This window comes from Melanerpes formicivorus, unplaced genomic scaffold, assembly GCF_026170545.1.
Source record: "Melanerpes formicivorus ecotype bairdi unplaced genomic scaffold, bMelFor1.0.p_v2 SCAF_9, whole genome shotgun sequence".
Classification (NCBI taxonomy): Eukaryota; Metazoa; Chordata; class Aves; order Piciformes; family Picidae; genus Melanerpes; species Melanerpes formicivorus.
In genome coordinates, this window is record NW_027142361.1 from 12,228,971 (window position 1) to 12,244,207 (window position 15,237).

A 15,237-nucleotide genomic window follows, 5' to 3' on the forward strand; every position below is an offset into this window, starting at 1 on the left:
CTCCTTCCTGGAGGCAGCAGGGGGGATCCTGGCGCCACTGAGTCCAGGTAAACAGCCTACCTGGGCGTGGTCTCACCCCTGCAGTACTAGAGTCAGGCTATATGTTTGTTTCCCCGAGTATAGCATATACTCAGGCCATATTTGGTAGGTGTCAGTTGATTGGTTAATGTTTGCGTTGGAAACAGATGCTTATTGGGCCAGTATTCACTGGGGCAAATGGTAAATAGGGGTCGTTTGGTAAATGAGCCCCCCCACCTCGGTGTTGGAGCCTGTGCGTGCGTGCCAGCCAGTGCTTCGGGAGGCCTCATGGTCCTTTTGCCACCGTCACCCAGCTGTGTGAGGTGCCGAGGACAGCACTCCGTGGGATCAACCGCTGTGTGATCCATCGTAGGAGAAAACCTGGTAGACCGTGTGAACCAGCGTTGCTGACCTGCCACTACCCCCCTCCGAGCGAGGAATTTTGTATCCTGGGAGAGAACAGCAGAGCCACGCAGTGCGGCCACACAGCTGGCGCCATTTCCTGTCTCCTTATTACGGCACATCTGTGCCACGTTGTCTGGATTATAAACATTATTGAAGAAAGACTCCACGAAGTTCTCAGCTTGTGACTAAGCCAAGCCCTTTTGTAAAGCTTCAGTTAGGATAGTGTTTATATTGCTCCGGGTGGAGGGTTGCCGGTCACTGACCAACCCCTCCCCCGCCACTCTCTGACTCAGTTTAGATTATAAATTCTGTGAATTATTTTGATTTAAATGCCCATACATAACATTCTGTAAAGATAGTTCCACTAACCGAATATTGATACCTGTGAAGGGCGATTGTAAATACCCCATTACAGAGTTTGTACATATATAAATAAACTTATATTTTCATTGATGGATCTGCCGTGCATTTCTGAGGGCATATCCATGACAGATGGGTGGATGCTTTGCTGGCTTAAAAACTGGCTGGTTGGCTGAGCCCAAAGAATGGTGAATGGAGTTAAATCCAGTTGGCAGCTGGTCACAAGTGGTGTTCCCCAGAGCTCAGTACTGGGGCCTGTTCTCCTGTGTATCTTTATCAATGATCTGGACAAGGAGACTGGGGGCACCCTCAGTAAGTTTGCAGATTTCATCAGGTTGGGTGGGAGTGTTGAGTTACTGGCAGGTTGGGAGGCTCTACAGAGAGATCTGACCAGGCTGGATGGTTAAGTGCTGGGCAGCTCCCTCCAAGCAGAACATTGAAGTGCTGGAGCATGTCCAGAGAAGGGCAACAGAACTGATGAAGGGTCTAGAGCACAAGTCTTGTGAGGAGAGGCTGAGGGATCTGGGGCTGTTCAGGCTCAGGGGAGGCCTTCTTGCTCTCTACAAATCTCTGAAAGGAGGTTGAAGCAAAGTGGGAATCAGTCTCTTTTCTCAAGGAACGAGTGATAGGACAAGGAAACAGCCTCAAGATGTGCCAGGGAAGGTTTAGGTTGGACAAAAGGAGCAATTTCTTCCCCAAAAGGGTTGTCAAGCCCTGGAACAGGCTGCCCAGGGCAGTGATGGAGTCCTCATCCCTGGAGGGATTGAAAAGCTGTGGAGATGTGGTGCTGAGGGACATGGTATAGTGGTGACCTGGTAGTGCTGGGTTAACAGTGGGATTCAATAATCTTGGAGGCCTTTTCCCACCTTAATGGACCTATGATTTGCTGACAGATGAGGAATTTGTTAGGGAGGATGTGGCTCCCTCCTCTTGGGAGCAGTGCCTGTGGAAGGGATGGAGTCAGAGCTGCTGCTTCCTTCCTCAGGCTGAGAGCTGATCACTTCTGTTCTCCCAAGGCTAATTCATTAAATTCCAAGAGGCAGTAAACTGAAGTGGTGAGAATAGAATCATAGATCAATAAGGTTGGAAAAGACCTCAAAGATCATCAAACCCAACCTGTCACCCAACACCTCATGACCAATAAACCATGGCACCAAGTGCCACATCCAATCCCCTCTTGAACACCTCCAGGGATGGTGACTCCACCACCTCCCTGGGCAGCACATTCCAAAGGCTAACAACTCTCTCTGTGAAGAACTTTCTCCTCACCTCCAGCCTAAACTTCCCCTGGTGCAGTTTGAGACTGTGTCCTCTAAGTTTGGGCTGGAGTAAAGAAAACAGGAAGGCTGTGTGGTGGAGGCTGACAGAGCCTTTTTGAGGATGAAGGTTGGATTTGCTTCATCCCCATGCCCTTGATCTGGGGAAGTTGCCCTCTGAGTGCTGTCACCTCAGCAGAACTTAAGCAGGAGGAGGGAAGAACTTGGGTAAAACATAGGTAATTTCTCACTTCTTCATTGTGTCAGGGTGACTCCCAAGTCCCAGCAGACACCCTGAGCCACACTGCTTGCAGTGAGCGACCCAGAGATGTGCTACATAGGCACAGAGGCCTGGAAGCCCCCAGAGGCTCTGCAGGAGGACGGCGTGATCACAGACAAGGCTGATATCTTCACTTTTGGGCTGACCCTCTGGGAGATGATGACCCTCTCTGTGCCCCACCTCCACTTCAGCAACTGCCCCGAGGATGAAGGTTTGTCTCTAGCCCTTGCTGCTGAGCATTTCTGCTCCTAGAAATGCTTTCCTCTCTTGGTACTCTTAATGTGATGCCATTTCCTTGAAATGGTCCAGGAGAAGACTTGAGGTGGCCTATTGCAGGGCTCCAGCTCGCTCCCAGGAAAGAAGTTTCTCCTCATCTTCAGATGGAACCTCCTGGGTTCCAGTTACTGCCTGCTCCCTCTTGTCCTGTGTCTTCTGGGACAGAAAAGCTAAAGGAATCGTGTTGTGCTTGTGCCAAGGGTGCTGGAGCTGTATCCCAGCAGCCAAACACCTGCAGTTGAGATTTTGGGCATCTCCTGCCCAAATCCAAGTGGGGATTTCTCACAGAATCACACAGTGGTTCAGGTGAGAAAAGACCTTTAAGGTCATCAAGTGAAACCATTAACCCAGCACTGCCAGGCCACCACTAAACCAGGGTGCCAGGATCCTCAGCACCACATCTACAAAGCTTTTCAATCCCTCCAGGGATGGGGACTCCACCACTGCCCTGGGCAGCCTGTTCTAGAACTTGACAACAATTTGGGGGAATAAATTTTCTCATGTCCAACCTAAACATCCCGTGGCACAACTTCAGGCCTTTTCCTCTTCTCCTGTTGCTTGTTCTTTGGGAGAAGAGACCAACCCCCACCTTGCTCCAACCCCCACCTTGCTCTGGGAAATAAAGAATAAGAGTAAGAATAAAGAATAAACCCAACCAGGTTGGAAGAGACCTTCAAGATCATCGCGTCCAACCCATCGACCAACCCACCCAAACAATTAACCCATAGCACCAAGCACCTCATCAAGTCTCCTCCTGAACACCTCCAATGACGGCGAATCCACCACCTCCTTGGGCAGCCCATTCCAATGGGCAATCACTCTTTCTGTATAGAACTTCTTCCTAACATCCAACCTGAACCTCCCCTGGTGCAGCCTGAGACTGTGTCCTCTTGTTCTGGTACTGGCTGCCTGGGAGAAGAGACCATCATCCGCCTGTCTACAACCTCCCTTCAGGTAGTTGTAGAGAGTGATAAGGTCACCCCTGAGTCTCCTCTTCTCCAGGCTAAGCAATCCCAGCTCCCTCAGTCTTTCTTCATAGGGCTTGTGTTCCAAGCCCCTCACCAACTTCATTGCCTTTCTCTGGACTTGTTCCAGCAAGTCAACATCCTTCCTAAACTGAGGGGCCCAGAACTGGACACAGTACTCGAGGTGTGGCCTAACCAGTGCAGTGTACAGGGGCAGAATGACCTCCCTGCTCCTGCTGGCCACACTGTTTTTGATGCAGGCCAGGATGCCATTGACCCTCTTGGCTGCCTGGGCACACTGCAGACTCATGTTCAGCCTACCATCGACCAGTACCCCCAGGTCCCTCTCTGCCTGGCTGCTCTCCAGCCACTCTGACCCCAGCCTGTAGCTCTGCATGGGGTTGTTGTGGCCAATGTGCAGAACCCGGCACTTGGATGTGTTAAATCTCATGCCGTTGGACTCTGCCCATCTGTCCAGCCTGTCGAGGTCTCTCTGCAGAGCCTCTCTACCCTCCAGCAGATCAACTCTTGCCCCCAGCTTGGTGTCGTCAGCAAATTTACTGATGATGGACTCAATGCCCTCATCCAGATCATCAATAAAGATATTAAAGAGCATGGGGCCCAGCACTGATCCTTGGGGCACACCACTAGTGACTGGCTGCCAGCTGGATGTGGCACCATTCACCACCACTCTCTGGGCTTGGCCCTCCAGCCACTTCCTAACCCATCGCAGTGTGCTCCCGTCCAAGCCATGGGCTGACAGCTTGGCCAGGAGTTTGCTATGGGGGACGGTGTCAAAGGCCTTGCTGAGGTCCACAGGCCTCCCCACATCCACCAGGCGGGTCACCTGATCATAGAAGGAGATCAGGTTGGTCAGGCAGGACCTGCCCTTCCTAAATCCATGCTGGCTAGGCCTGATCCATTGGCCATCCGGTAAGTGCTGTATGATTGCACTCAGGATGACTTGTTCCATGATCTTGCCTGGCACTGAGGTCAGGCTGACAGGCCTATAATTCCCTGGCTCATCCAACCGGCCCTTCTTTTGGATGGGCACCACGTTGGCCAGCTTCCAGTCCTCTGGGACCTCTCCAGTGAGCCAGGACTGCTGGAAAATGATGGATAGTGGCTTGGCCAGCTCCTCTGCCAGCTCTTTCAGCACCCTAGGATGGATCCCATCTGGTCCCATGGACTTGTGGGGATCCAAGCGGATGAGCAGATCACCAACTACCCCATTCTGGAACAGAGGAAAACTATGCTGCTCCCTGGCTCCTTCTGCCAGCTCTGCAGGCCAGCTGTCTGGAAGACATTCTGTCCTGCTAGTAAAAATTGAGGCAAAGAAGGTGTTAAGTATCTCTGCCTTTTCCTCATCCTTTGTTACAACATTTCCCTCCATGTCAACCAAGGAGTGGAGGTTGTCCTTGCCCTTCCTCTTGCTATTAATATATTTATAGAAGGACTTTTTGTTGTCCTTCACAGTAGAGGCCAGTTTAAGCTCCAAGTGTGCTTTTGCCTCCCTAATTTTCTTCCTGCAAGACCTAGCAACATCCTTAAACATTCCGTGGGTTGCCTCCCCTCTCTTCCAAAGGTGATACACCCTCTCTTTTTCCCTTAGTTCCATTAAAAGTTCATTAACCGTCCAGGCTGGCCGTCTGCCCCGGCGGCTCATCTTCCGGCACATTGGCACAGCCTGTTCCTGCACCTTCAACAATTCTTCCTTGAAGCAGGTCCAGCTCTCCCAGACCCCTTTGTTTTTAAGGGCTTTATCCCAAGGAACCCTCTGAATTATTTCCTTGAGTAGCCTGAAGTCTACCCTCCGGAAGTCCAGAGTGGAGGTCTTCTTGCTACCCCTCTTAGCTTGACCAAAATCTGAAAATTCAATTATCTCGTGGTCACTGGCCCCCAAACACCCTTCGACCACCACATCACCCACCAGGCCTTCCCTGTTGGTGAAGAGGAGGTCAAGCATAGCCTTGCCCCTGGTAGGCTCACGCAGCACCTGAGATAAGAAGCTGTCCTCCATGCATTCTAAGAACCTCCTAGACTGTCTCCTCTCTGCTGTGTTGAGATCCCAGCAGATGTCAGGCAGGCTGAAGTCCCCCATGAGAACAAGGTCAGGTGATCTTGAGACATCCTTAAGCTGCCTATAGAATGCTTCATCAACATCTTCCTCCTGGTTGGGTGGTCTATAGCAGACTCCAACCAGGGTGTCTGCCCTACTGGTCTTCCCTCTAATTCTTACCCACAAGCACTCAACCTGCTGGTCCCTGATCTCCAGCTCAATGGCATCTAGTGCCTTCCTGATGTACAGGGCCAATCCTCCACCCCTTCTTCCTTGCCTGTCTCTCCTGAAGAGCCTGTAGCCATCAATTGCAGCACTCCAGTCATGTGAGTTGTCCCACCACATCTCTGTGATGGCAACTACATCATAACTTTCCTGCTGCAACAAGGCTTCCAGCTCCTCTTGTTTGTTACCCATGCTTCGTGCATTAGTGTACATGCACTTCAGCTGGGCTGCTGGTTTCACCTCCGACTCTAGCTTGTCGCTCCAGACTCTTGCCTTAGTGGGCTAGTTTCAGCCCCTTCCCGCTTCTAAACTAGTTTAAAGCCCTGTCGATGAGACCTGCCAATTCCGTTCCCAGGATCTTTTTACCTTTGGGGGACAGGCCATTCTCATATACTGTGACCTTTCCCCTTCTCTGGGACAGATGTACTCCATCTCTTAACAGCTGGCCAGGTGCAGTAGAAAGTTTCCCAAGATCAAAAAACCCAAAATTCTTTTGACTGCACCAGCCTCTAAGCCACTTGTTAACTATAGCTGCTGACCTGTTTCTTATGGTATTCCCTCCTGCAACTATGGGTATTGATGAAAAAATTATTTGTGCCCCTGACCCCTCAACCAGGTCTCCCAGGGCCCTGAAGTCATTTTTAATAGCCCTGGGAGTTCTGGTTGCAACATCATCATTCCTTAACTGTGTAACTAGTAAAGGATAGTAGTCTGAGGGCTGCACCAGTCTACAGGCTGCAGCCTACTGGTAACATCATTAACTTGGGCTCCTGGCAGACAACAGAGTTCCCTATGAGATGGGTCAGGCCGACATATAGGGCCCTCCATTCCCCTCAGAAGGGAATCACCAATAACAATTACCCTCCTCTTTTTTTTGAGGGAACAGGTCCTGATGCCAGGGGAAGGCTGTTTAACCTCAGGCTGTTTAACCTCAGGGAGAACCCCAGATGGTGTGTCCTCCGGCATCAGGACCACCTCACCCTCAATCTCCAGTGCTCCATATCTGTTTTCCAAGAGCAGCGGGGAAGGTGAGGGGAGGCAAGGAGGTTTAACTTTGCATCTTTTGAGAGGAACCTGCGTCCATTCCCCTCTGCTTTTTGAATAACCAGCCTCTGCTGGGGGAGCCTGCAGAGCCTGCTTACTCTGATTCATCTCTTTCCTCCTCTGGGTCATCTCTTTCCTCCTTTGGTCCATCTCCTTCCTCCTCTGGTTCATCTCTTTCCTACATTTCTAAGGCTAGCAACCTCATCCTTCAGTCTGGCCACCAGATTAAGCAGATAGTCAACCTACTCACACCTTATACAAGAGTTGCCCCCACAAACAGATTGGCTGGAGAGCAGCCAGGAGGAGAGGGACCTGGGGGTACTGGTCGATGGTAGGCTGAACATGAGCCTGCAGTGGGCCCAGGCAGCCAAGAGGGCCAATGGCATCCTGGCCTGCATCAGGAACAGTGTGGCCAGCAGGAGCAGGGAGGTCATTCTGCCCCTGTATACTGCACTGGTTAGGCCGCACCTCGAGTACTGTGTCCAGTTCTGGGCCCCTCAGTTTAGGAAGGATGTTGACTTGCTGGAACGAGTCCAGAGAAGAGCAACAAAGTTGGTGAGGGGTTTGGAACACAAGCCCTATGAGGAGAGGCTGAGGGAGCTGGGATTGCTCAGCCTGGAGAAGAGGAGACTCAGGGGTGACCTTATCACTCTCTACAACTACCTGAAGGGAGGTTGTAGACAGGCGGATGATGGTCTCTTCTCCCAGGCACCCAGTACCAGAACAAGAGGACACAGTCTCAGGCTGCACCAGGGGAGGTTCAGGTTGGATGTCAGGAAGAAGTTCTATACAGAAAGAGTGATTGCGCTATGGAATGGGTTGCCCGGGGAGGTGGTGGAGTCGCCATCATTGAAGGTGTTCAGAAGGAGACTTGATGGGGTGCTTGGTGCCATGGGTTAGCTGTTTGGGTGGGTTGGATTGGTTGATGGGTTGGACACGATGATCTTGAAGGTCTCTTCCAAGCTGGTTTGGTTTATTCTAATAAAGGTTTATTCTAACCCTTCCAGTTGCTCTATTGGGCTGATATGCCTTAAGTCAACTAGGAGCAAAACTTGTTACCGTTCCTTCTTTGTAGTGGCTACTAGTCAGCAACCAACCCTGAAATTAAAATGGAAAACACATAATCCAGTATGGGTGGAACAATGGTCGTTCAGACATGATAGGCTGCAAGTCGTTAAGACCCTAATACAGAAACAATAGCAACTGGGTCACACCTTGCTAGCCACCCACCCCTACCCCCACCCCCAGAAAAGGGAGGATTTTCTAGTACAACTCTTGCCAACCAAAGCTCTGCTCTGATTTAAAGTTACAGTGCTAATTTCTTCATTTCTGATTGCAATGTCCTTAAGAGATTTGTTATTTAGATATTTGCTAAGTTTTCCTGGTAAGCATAATGAATGGTAAGCATTTGGTTTTTACAGATACCTAGTACATAGTAATTGTAGTAAGGTGTAAGTACTTAGTAATGAGTTCACATTGTAAGATTTCTTTTGGTTCGAACCTTCTTAGTTGTGTGCCATGGCATTTCAAAGGAGCTCCATGTAATATAGTTAAGACTTGTAGTAAATAGGTATTAATTTTAAAAAAAGTATTCCTTAGCTAAGGTAATGTCTTTATATTTCCTTCTTAGACATAGACTAGAAAAAAATACAAAAAATACAAAAAAATGAAAAAAAAAAAGGTAAACAAAAAAACCATAGAAATATATAACAAAAGCACAAAAACTCTGGATACAAAACAGAGTGCTAAATAACAGAATAGTAATAAAAAAAAAACCAACAACAAAAATAAAATATTAAAAACAAATATTACACATTGAAAAATCATAAAGATTACTAACACAGAATAGCTATTAATAAAAAAAGACATAAGAATTGTTAGCAAAAAAAAGAAAATAAGGATTATCAAGACTACTAGATTAAAACAACCAAAAAATTATACAAAGAAAAAATTGAGAAAATTAGAATGAAAAATGATAATAAAAAAGAATTGATAGAAAAGGTTAAAAAATATAATAAAAAAGTAAAAATCAAAATTAAAATAGAAAATATATTAAATAAAACAAACATGCAAAATAAAAAATAATTACAATAAAGAATATAAGATAAAAAATAAAAGATTAAACACTAGATAAAAAGAAAAAATAGAAATTACAAAAATAAAATAAATTGAAAGAAAAAATTGATTGGAATAACAAATTAAAATACAGATTAAAAAATTACAATAAGAAAATAAAAATTATAATAAAGAAGGTAAAAAAGAAATAAATTAAAAATTACAAAAAGTAAGTTATAATAATAAAAATTTAAAGAACAAAGAAAAATTAAAATACAAAATAACAAAAATTAATTGAATAAAATTATATCAAAATTAGATTAAAATTACCAAACAAAAAAGTTAACAAAAAATAATTAAAAAGTGCAGACAAAAAAAATATATATAATAAAATGCAATGAAGAAAAAACCACATTAAAACAGTATAGAAATAAATTTAAAAACAAAAATTGAAATTAATTAAAGATTAAACAAAAGAACTAGATTAAAAGTCAAAATATTAAACATATCAAAATAATAAATTCACAATAGAAAATAATAACTAAAAATGAAATAAAATAGCAAAAAGAAACAAAATAAATAAAAGAAATACATTCAACATAAAGCGTGAAACAACTCAAGTTAGAATTAAAAAGAAAAAACTATAAAAATAATTTACAAAATCAAAATTGAAATTAAAATAAATTAAAAATTAAATAAAAACAATTGCAAACATGTAAAAAATAATAAAAAACCCCATAAATCCATATAATGAAATCAAACAAAAATGAAATAGATTTATTGAAAGTAGATTTCAAAATATTAAAGAAATGAAGCAAAAAATTAATTACAAATTTAAAAATAGCTCACATTAAAAACAAACAAAAAACACTCAAAATTAGTTAGAAAATCTGTGGAATCATAGACTCGTGGAATGAGTCAAGGTTGGAAAGGACCACAAGGATCATTTAGTTCCAACCACTGCCATGGGCAGGGACATCTCACACTGGATCAGGCAGGCTAGAGCCTCGTCCAGCCTGGTCTTAAACACCTCCAGGCATGGGGCCTCGGCCATCTCCTTGGGCAACCCATTCCAGGGCTTCACCACTTTCACAGTGAAGAATTTCTTCTTCACATCCAGCCTGAATCTTCCCATCCCCAGCCTTGTTCCATTCTCCCTAGTCCTGTCATCTCCTGACATGCTAGGATGTCCCTCCCCAGCATTCTTGTAGGCTCTCTTCAGATACTGGATGGCCACGATCAGGTCACCTCGAGCCTTCTTTTCTGCTAACTGCAATCATTGCAACAAACAACGGCGGAAGAATCAAGACCACGAGGACACAGCATTTCCCATGCAGTCGAACATCGATCACAACAATTGCTATGATCATCTGGGATCAAACAGCATCACTCAGAAGAATGTACCACAGCATCATGTGAATTAGGACTGAATATTGTGGTTGCTTGATAACTTTGTATTCTCTCTTGTTAACTAAGTGTGCCTCTGAATGTAGACATCCTAGAGGATAAAGTTTCATCTTTACATTTTGCTTAGTAGAGATTATTAACAAAAAAAAAAAAAAAAAAAAAAAAAAGGGGGAAAAGAGAGAATACCCCATAGCAAAAATTAGCTCATGGCAACCCTAGAAATGCTGTAACCCTAGAAACATCAACCCTAGAAATGCTGTAACCCTAGAAAATGTTGTAACCCTAGAAAGTGTTGTAACCCTAGAAACATCAACTTTGCAATGTGCTGTAACCCTCTCACCACAAGACAGCACGAACATGGCACAACTGTCATGAAAATGACAGCAAACCTGCTTAGCACTGACCTCAACGACTGTCGCGATAAACCAAGATGTCAACAGAAAGCATCTAACTTATAACTGAGTGTCGTGACTGCTTTACTGTTGTGTGAACATTAAGAGATCAGAATTACTAGGATGAGCAAAAACACATTATTCTGTGTAATTTTATATTGGGCAAAGCAATGAAGCTCTTTTTGCTCTTGCTGCTTGCCTGCAAGTTTTCAGTCTGTGAAGCTAGAGCCTGGCCAGATCTACCTTTACAGATTAAAGAAATCTTGCTACCATTAAACAATTCATGATTTTTGACCATCCTAGAGAAAATAAAGATGCAACATAATCCTAAAGCAGATCGCAAAAGACAGTGCTAAGGATTGCATTTGTGCCTCAATCTCTGTGTGCAATGCATTCAGGCATAATCAAGTCTTCTCTGTCAATAAGAGGAGTGAAATGTAAAGATCGGAACTGTTAAGATCTAAGTTCTTCTTTACAATGTTTGTTATCTTTGACCAGGTATTATGCCAACTCTGTAGAGCATTGTAACTAGTTCAACTTAAGCTTTGTGCCTTGTGTGGGTTACATCAGTCTGTTAGACATGCTGCACTACAGAACTCTTGCTTTTGCTACACAGCTTAGCTTTACCTTGCTTGCTTCTGTGTTTGCAGTAGCATCTTGTATGGGATGAGAAGAACTCCCATGACCAGATTGCTCACAAAAACAAAAAGGGGGATTTGTGGCAATGCCAGCGACGAGCAGTGTGAGCAATCTGGCAGTGCAGGCCTAGAGCCTGACATGGTGGTAGGCCATGCTCAGCATAAATGCAGAGCCAGCTAGCAGTGTAGCAAAACAGTGCTGTGCCTGCAGCATGTAACTAAAACAAGACACTGGTAGCTATAAACATGGACAGTTATCTTGGGACAACAGGACATGCACCTGCATCAACAACCTCGTTGTGTCATTAGTAGTTGGACCAATAATCTGTAATAGTGCAATGTGTGGTCACTCATAGGGAACCAATGGAACTATGCCAACGAGGCTCTCCGAGTTTATATAAGTTGTAGCAGTTGCCTTGCTACGCACTTCTGCCTTTCCTGTCTCCTGTTTCTTCTACACTTTACCATGCTATACTTGCACTACAGGCCTGCTCCATAGGCCTGCACCTCAGGCCTGCACCATAGGCCTGCAACACTGGAACAATAAAGGAACAATACTCGATCACATTGGTCAGCCATATTGATTCCTATCTCCGTCGCCCCATTAGAGCAGGGGTGGGGAACCCCCCTCAGTAGTAGAGGAGGGAACTCTCATTTCTGTGCTACTTTGTTGTATATTTCTGTATATATTGTAAATACTGTAAATTCTGTATATATTTTCCTGCGTTCCCTAAATTGCTTTGTAAATATACAGCACACATTCCTTTGCTAATCCGGCTGTGCATTTTTTTTTTTCCTTTGAATTTTCTTCCCTCTACTCACAGGGTGGGGAAAGGACCCGGCCTTTCCCCCAACCCTACGACAAGAGGGGATGGGCAGGGGTTCCTAGGCACTGCCTGTGGGCAGATGTGTGCCCTGGGGTGACACAAAGCTGAAAGTCCTGCAGGCTGTGATGGGAAGTCTTTTGCTCCATCCAGCCTTCAGGTTGGCACAGACCCACAGGCTGTGTTTGTAACACATAAGACCCTTAATGGAAAGGTTGTGAGTTCAAGCCTGCAGTGGGCAGTAGTGTCCTCCCTACTCTAGTCATGAGGTCTGTGGTGACAGGTTGGACTCATGATCTTTGAGGTCTCTTCCAACCTTAGTGATACTGAATACTGAATACTAACTCGGTCTCCAGGCAGCCAGGGGATTTTTCCACTCTGCTGCTCTCAGAATCTTCTTCCTGCAGAGTATTTTCCCAGCCAGCCCTGCAGGCTGTCATTCAGCAGGGGTAGATACAGCTTCATAGTGATATGATCATCAGTATCTAAAGGCCAAGAGGATGGCACCAGAGTTGTTTCTGTGGTGCTAATGACAGGACAAGGGACAACAGACACAGACTGGAACCCAGAGGTTCCATATGAATGTAAGAAGCTTCTTTTCCTGTGAGGGTGTTGGTGTACTGGACCAGGTTACACAGAGATGTTGTGGAGAGATTCCAAGCCTACGTGGAATGCGATGCTGGGAAACCTGCTGTGGGTGACCCTGCTTTAGCAGGGGGTGGGGTGGGGGGTGGTGGTGTTTGGAGTAGATCTCCAGAGGTCCCTTCCAACCCCCACCGTGCTGGGATTCAAATTAAGTGATTTAAGTCAAAGTCATGATGTAGCCTAGGCAGCAGTAGTTAGTGCTAAGAAAGGAATAATGAATCTGACAGGAAGGTCACATCCCTGCAGGCCTTGGTGGATTAAATGCTGCCCAGAAAGTCTGGTAGTTGCCCCAGCCCTGGAACTATTTCAGGGCTAGGGCTCTGAACAACCTGCTGTAGTTGAAGATGTGCCTGCTGACTGCAAGGTGGGTTGGACTAGGTGGCCTTTAAAGGGAGGGGTGGGAAAGCAGCATTCTGTGATGGGTGAGGGGCAGCCAGAGAGCAATGCCCCATGTGATTTCCAACACCTGCACCACCACCTTGTGCAGATGAATCCTTTGATGAAGACTCCTTTGATGAGGAAGCATATTATGCAGCCCTGGGAACCCGCCCAGCTCTCAACATGGAGGAACTGGACCAGTCCTACCAGCAGATGATTGACCTCTTCTCTGTCTGCAACACTGAGGACCCCAAGAAGTGCCCCTCGGCCGCATGCACTGTGGAAGCCCTGGAAGCAAGCTTGTCCCAGAAGTAAAAGTATCTGACCTCCCTGGTGTGGGAGTTTGGAGATTGAACTTTGAGGAGTAAGGCTACTCCTCCACTGTTTACCCTTTTAGTATGTGAAATCTGTTCTGTCTAATTAAATCCAGAGCCTAGGGATGTTATCACAGACCTACACTGCATGACCTACACAGCACCAGGGCTGACAGCAAACAGGAGACACCTTTCTTCAAGTGGGAAGAGGGTCTTCACTCCAGGGCTGCTTGACAGGGCAAAACTAGGTGTGAAGAGGGATAATAGCATCAGTCTTCTATGTGACTGTGGTGGGTTGGAAGGGTAAGGCCAAGAAGCCTCCTCCCTTCCCCCTAGTAAGGTAAAAGGGAAAAAAAATTGAAGGGAAAGGAAAAAAAAACTCACAAGCTGAATTAGCAAAGCAGTGGAGCTTTATATTTACAAAGCAATGAAGGATATGCAGGGGAATATTTACAAATTTACAATATCTACAATATATACAAAGATATACAATAAAGTAACACAGAAATGAGAGTTCCCCCCTCTACTGAGGGGGGTTTCCCACCTCCGCTCACCCCTCTTTCCCCCTTTCCCCAGAGTGGGATAGAAAGAGAATGAAAAGAGAGGAAAAAAAAAGTTAAAAGCAGTTTGCGTTAATTGGAAAGGAGTTAATACAGGCCTTTATCGGTTCTCAAGGCCGAAGCCTTGGCAGAAAGCCCAGCAGAGAGAGAGCTGCTGCACCGTGGAGAGGCGGAAGCAAGACTGACAGAGAAGTGCTGGAAATGCCCAGTTCACTCCCAGTTCAGAAGGTGCTTCCTCCCACTTCACCAATGAAAGAGTTTAGATTATTCTTTCCGTTTACCAACTTCCGTCCACCATATTCCCTTTCTTAAGGGGACAACGTCAACCGGCCACAGTCCACCCCTTCTAAACAATTTCATTGGCTGTTCACACTATCCATCCAATCCAAAACGATATTTACAGTTCGTGAGTAAAGTTCATAGTCCATTCCGGCTATGCTCAGATGTAGATGATTCAAAAGTCCAAGAAAATCAGAAAATGAGAAAAATGGAAAACAGTTCATTCCTTTGCCGACGAAGCCAAGAAAAGGGAAACAGGGAATCTCAGGGTCTCTTAGTTGACTCAGGGCTCTCAGGGATCTCAGGGTTCATGCACCGTAGATGTCTCGTTGATTCTTCCTTTGGACGCGATGTAGCTGTACAGCAGTTCAAAGTTAACCTCTTTCAGCTAAAGTTAAATTTCTTTGTGGAACACACTGAATTTCACCATTCTCTTGCATTACCCAATAAGTGTGACCCGGACCTTCAGCTGAAACCACCCCTCGGATAGGCTTAGCCTCTCCTGAGGGCGAAAATACCCAAACAGTTTTACCTAACAGATTCTTTTCTCTAACAACAGGAACTCTATCACCTTCTGCTTTCCGTAGCAAATCTGAATGTGCAGGTCCAGCTCGGTTCACTGAACCTCTACTATTTACCAGCCAGGTTGCTTGTGCTAAATGTTTTTCCCAGTTTTTCAAAGATCCACCTCCCATGGCTTTGAGAGTGGTCTTCAACAAACCATTGTAGCGTTCAATCTTCCCTGAAGCTGGTGCATAGTAGGGAATGTGGAATATCCACTCAATACCGTGCTCTTTTGCCCAGTTCTTTACAAGGTTGTTCTTGAAATGAGTTCCGTTGTCTGACTCAATCCTCTC

The 15,237-nt window shown here is 45.7% G+C and overlaps 1 protein-coding gene across 1 annotated transcript; it reads left to right on the plus strand.

Moving 5' to 3' along the window:
• Positions 1–2,367: 2,367 nt before the first annotated feature.
• On the plus strand, positions 2,368–13,775 carry PBK (PDZ binding kinase). The gene is made up of 2 exons (XM_068142915.1): positions 2,368–2,530; positions 13,337–13,775. Exons 1-2 carry the CDS (start codon positions 2,368–2,370, stop codon positions 13,540–13,542), a joined length of 369 nt encoding a protein of 122 aa, XP_067999016.1. The 3' UTR covers positions 13,543–13,775.
• The last annotated feature ends 1,462 nt before the right edge of the window (positions 13,776–15,237 follow it).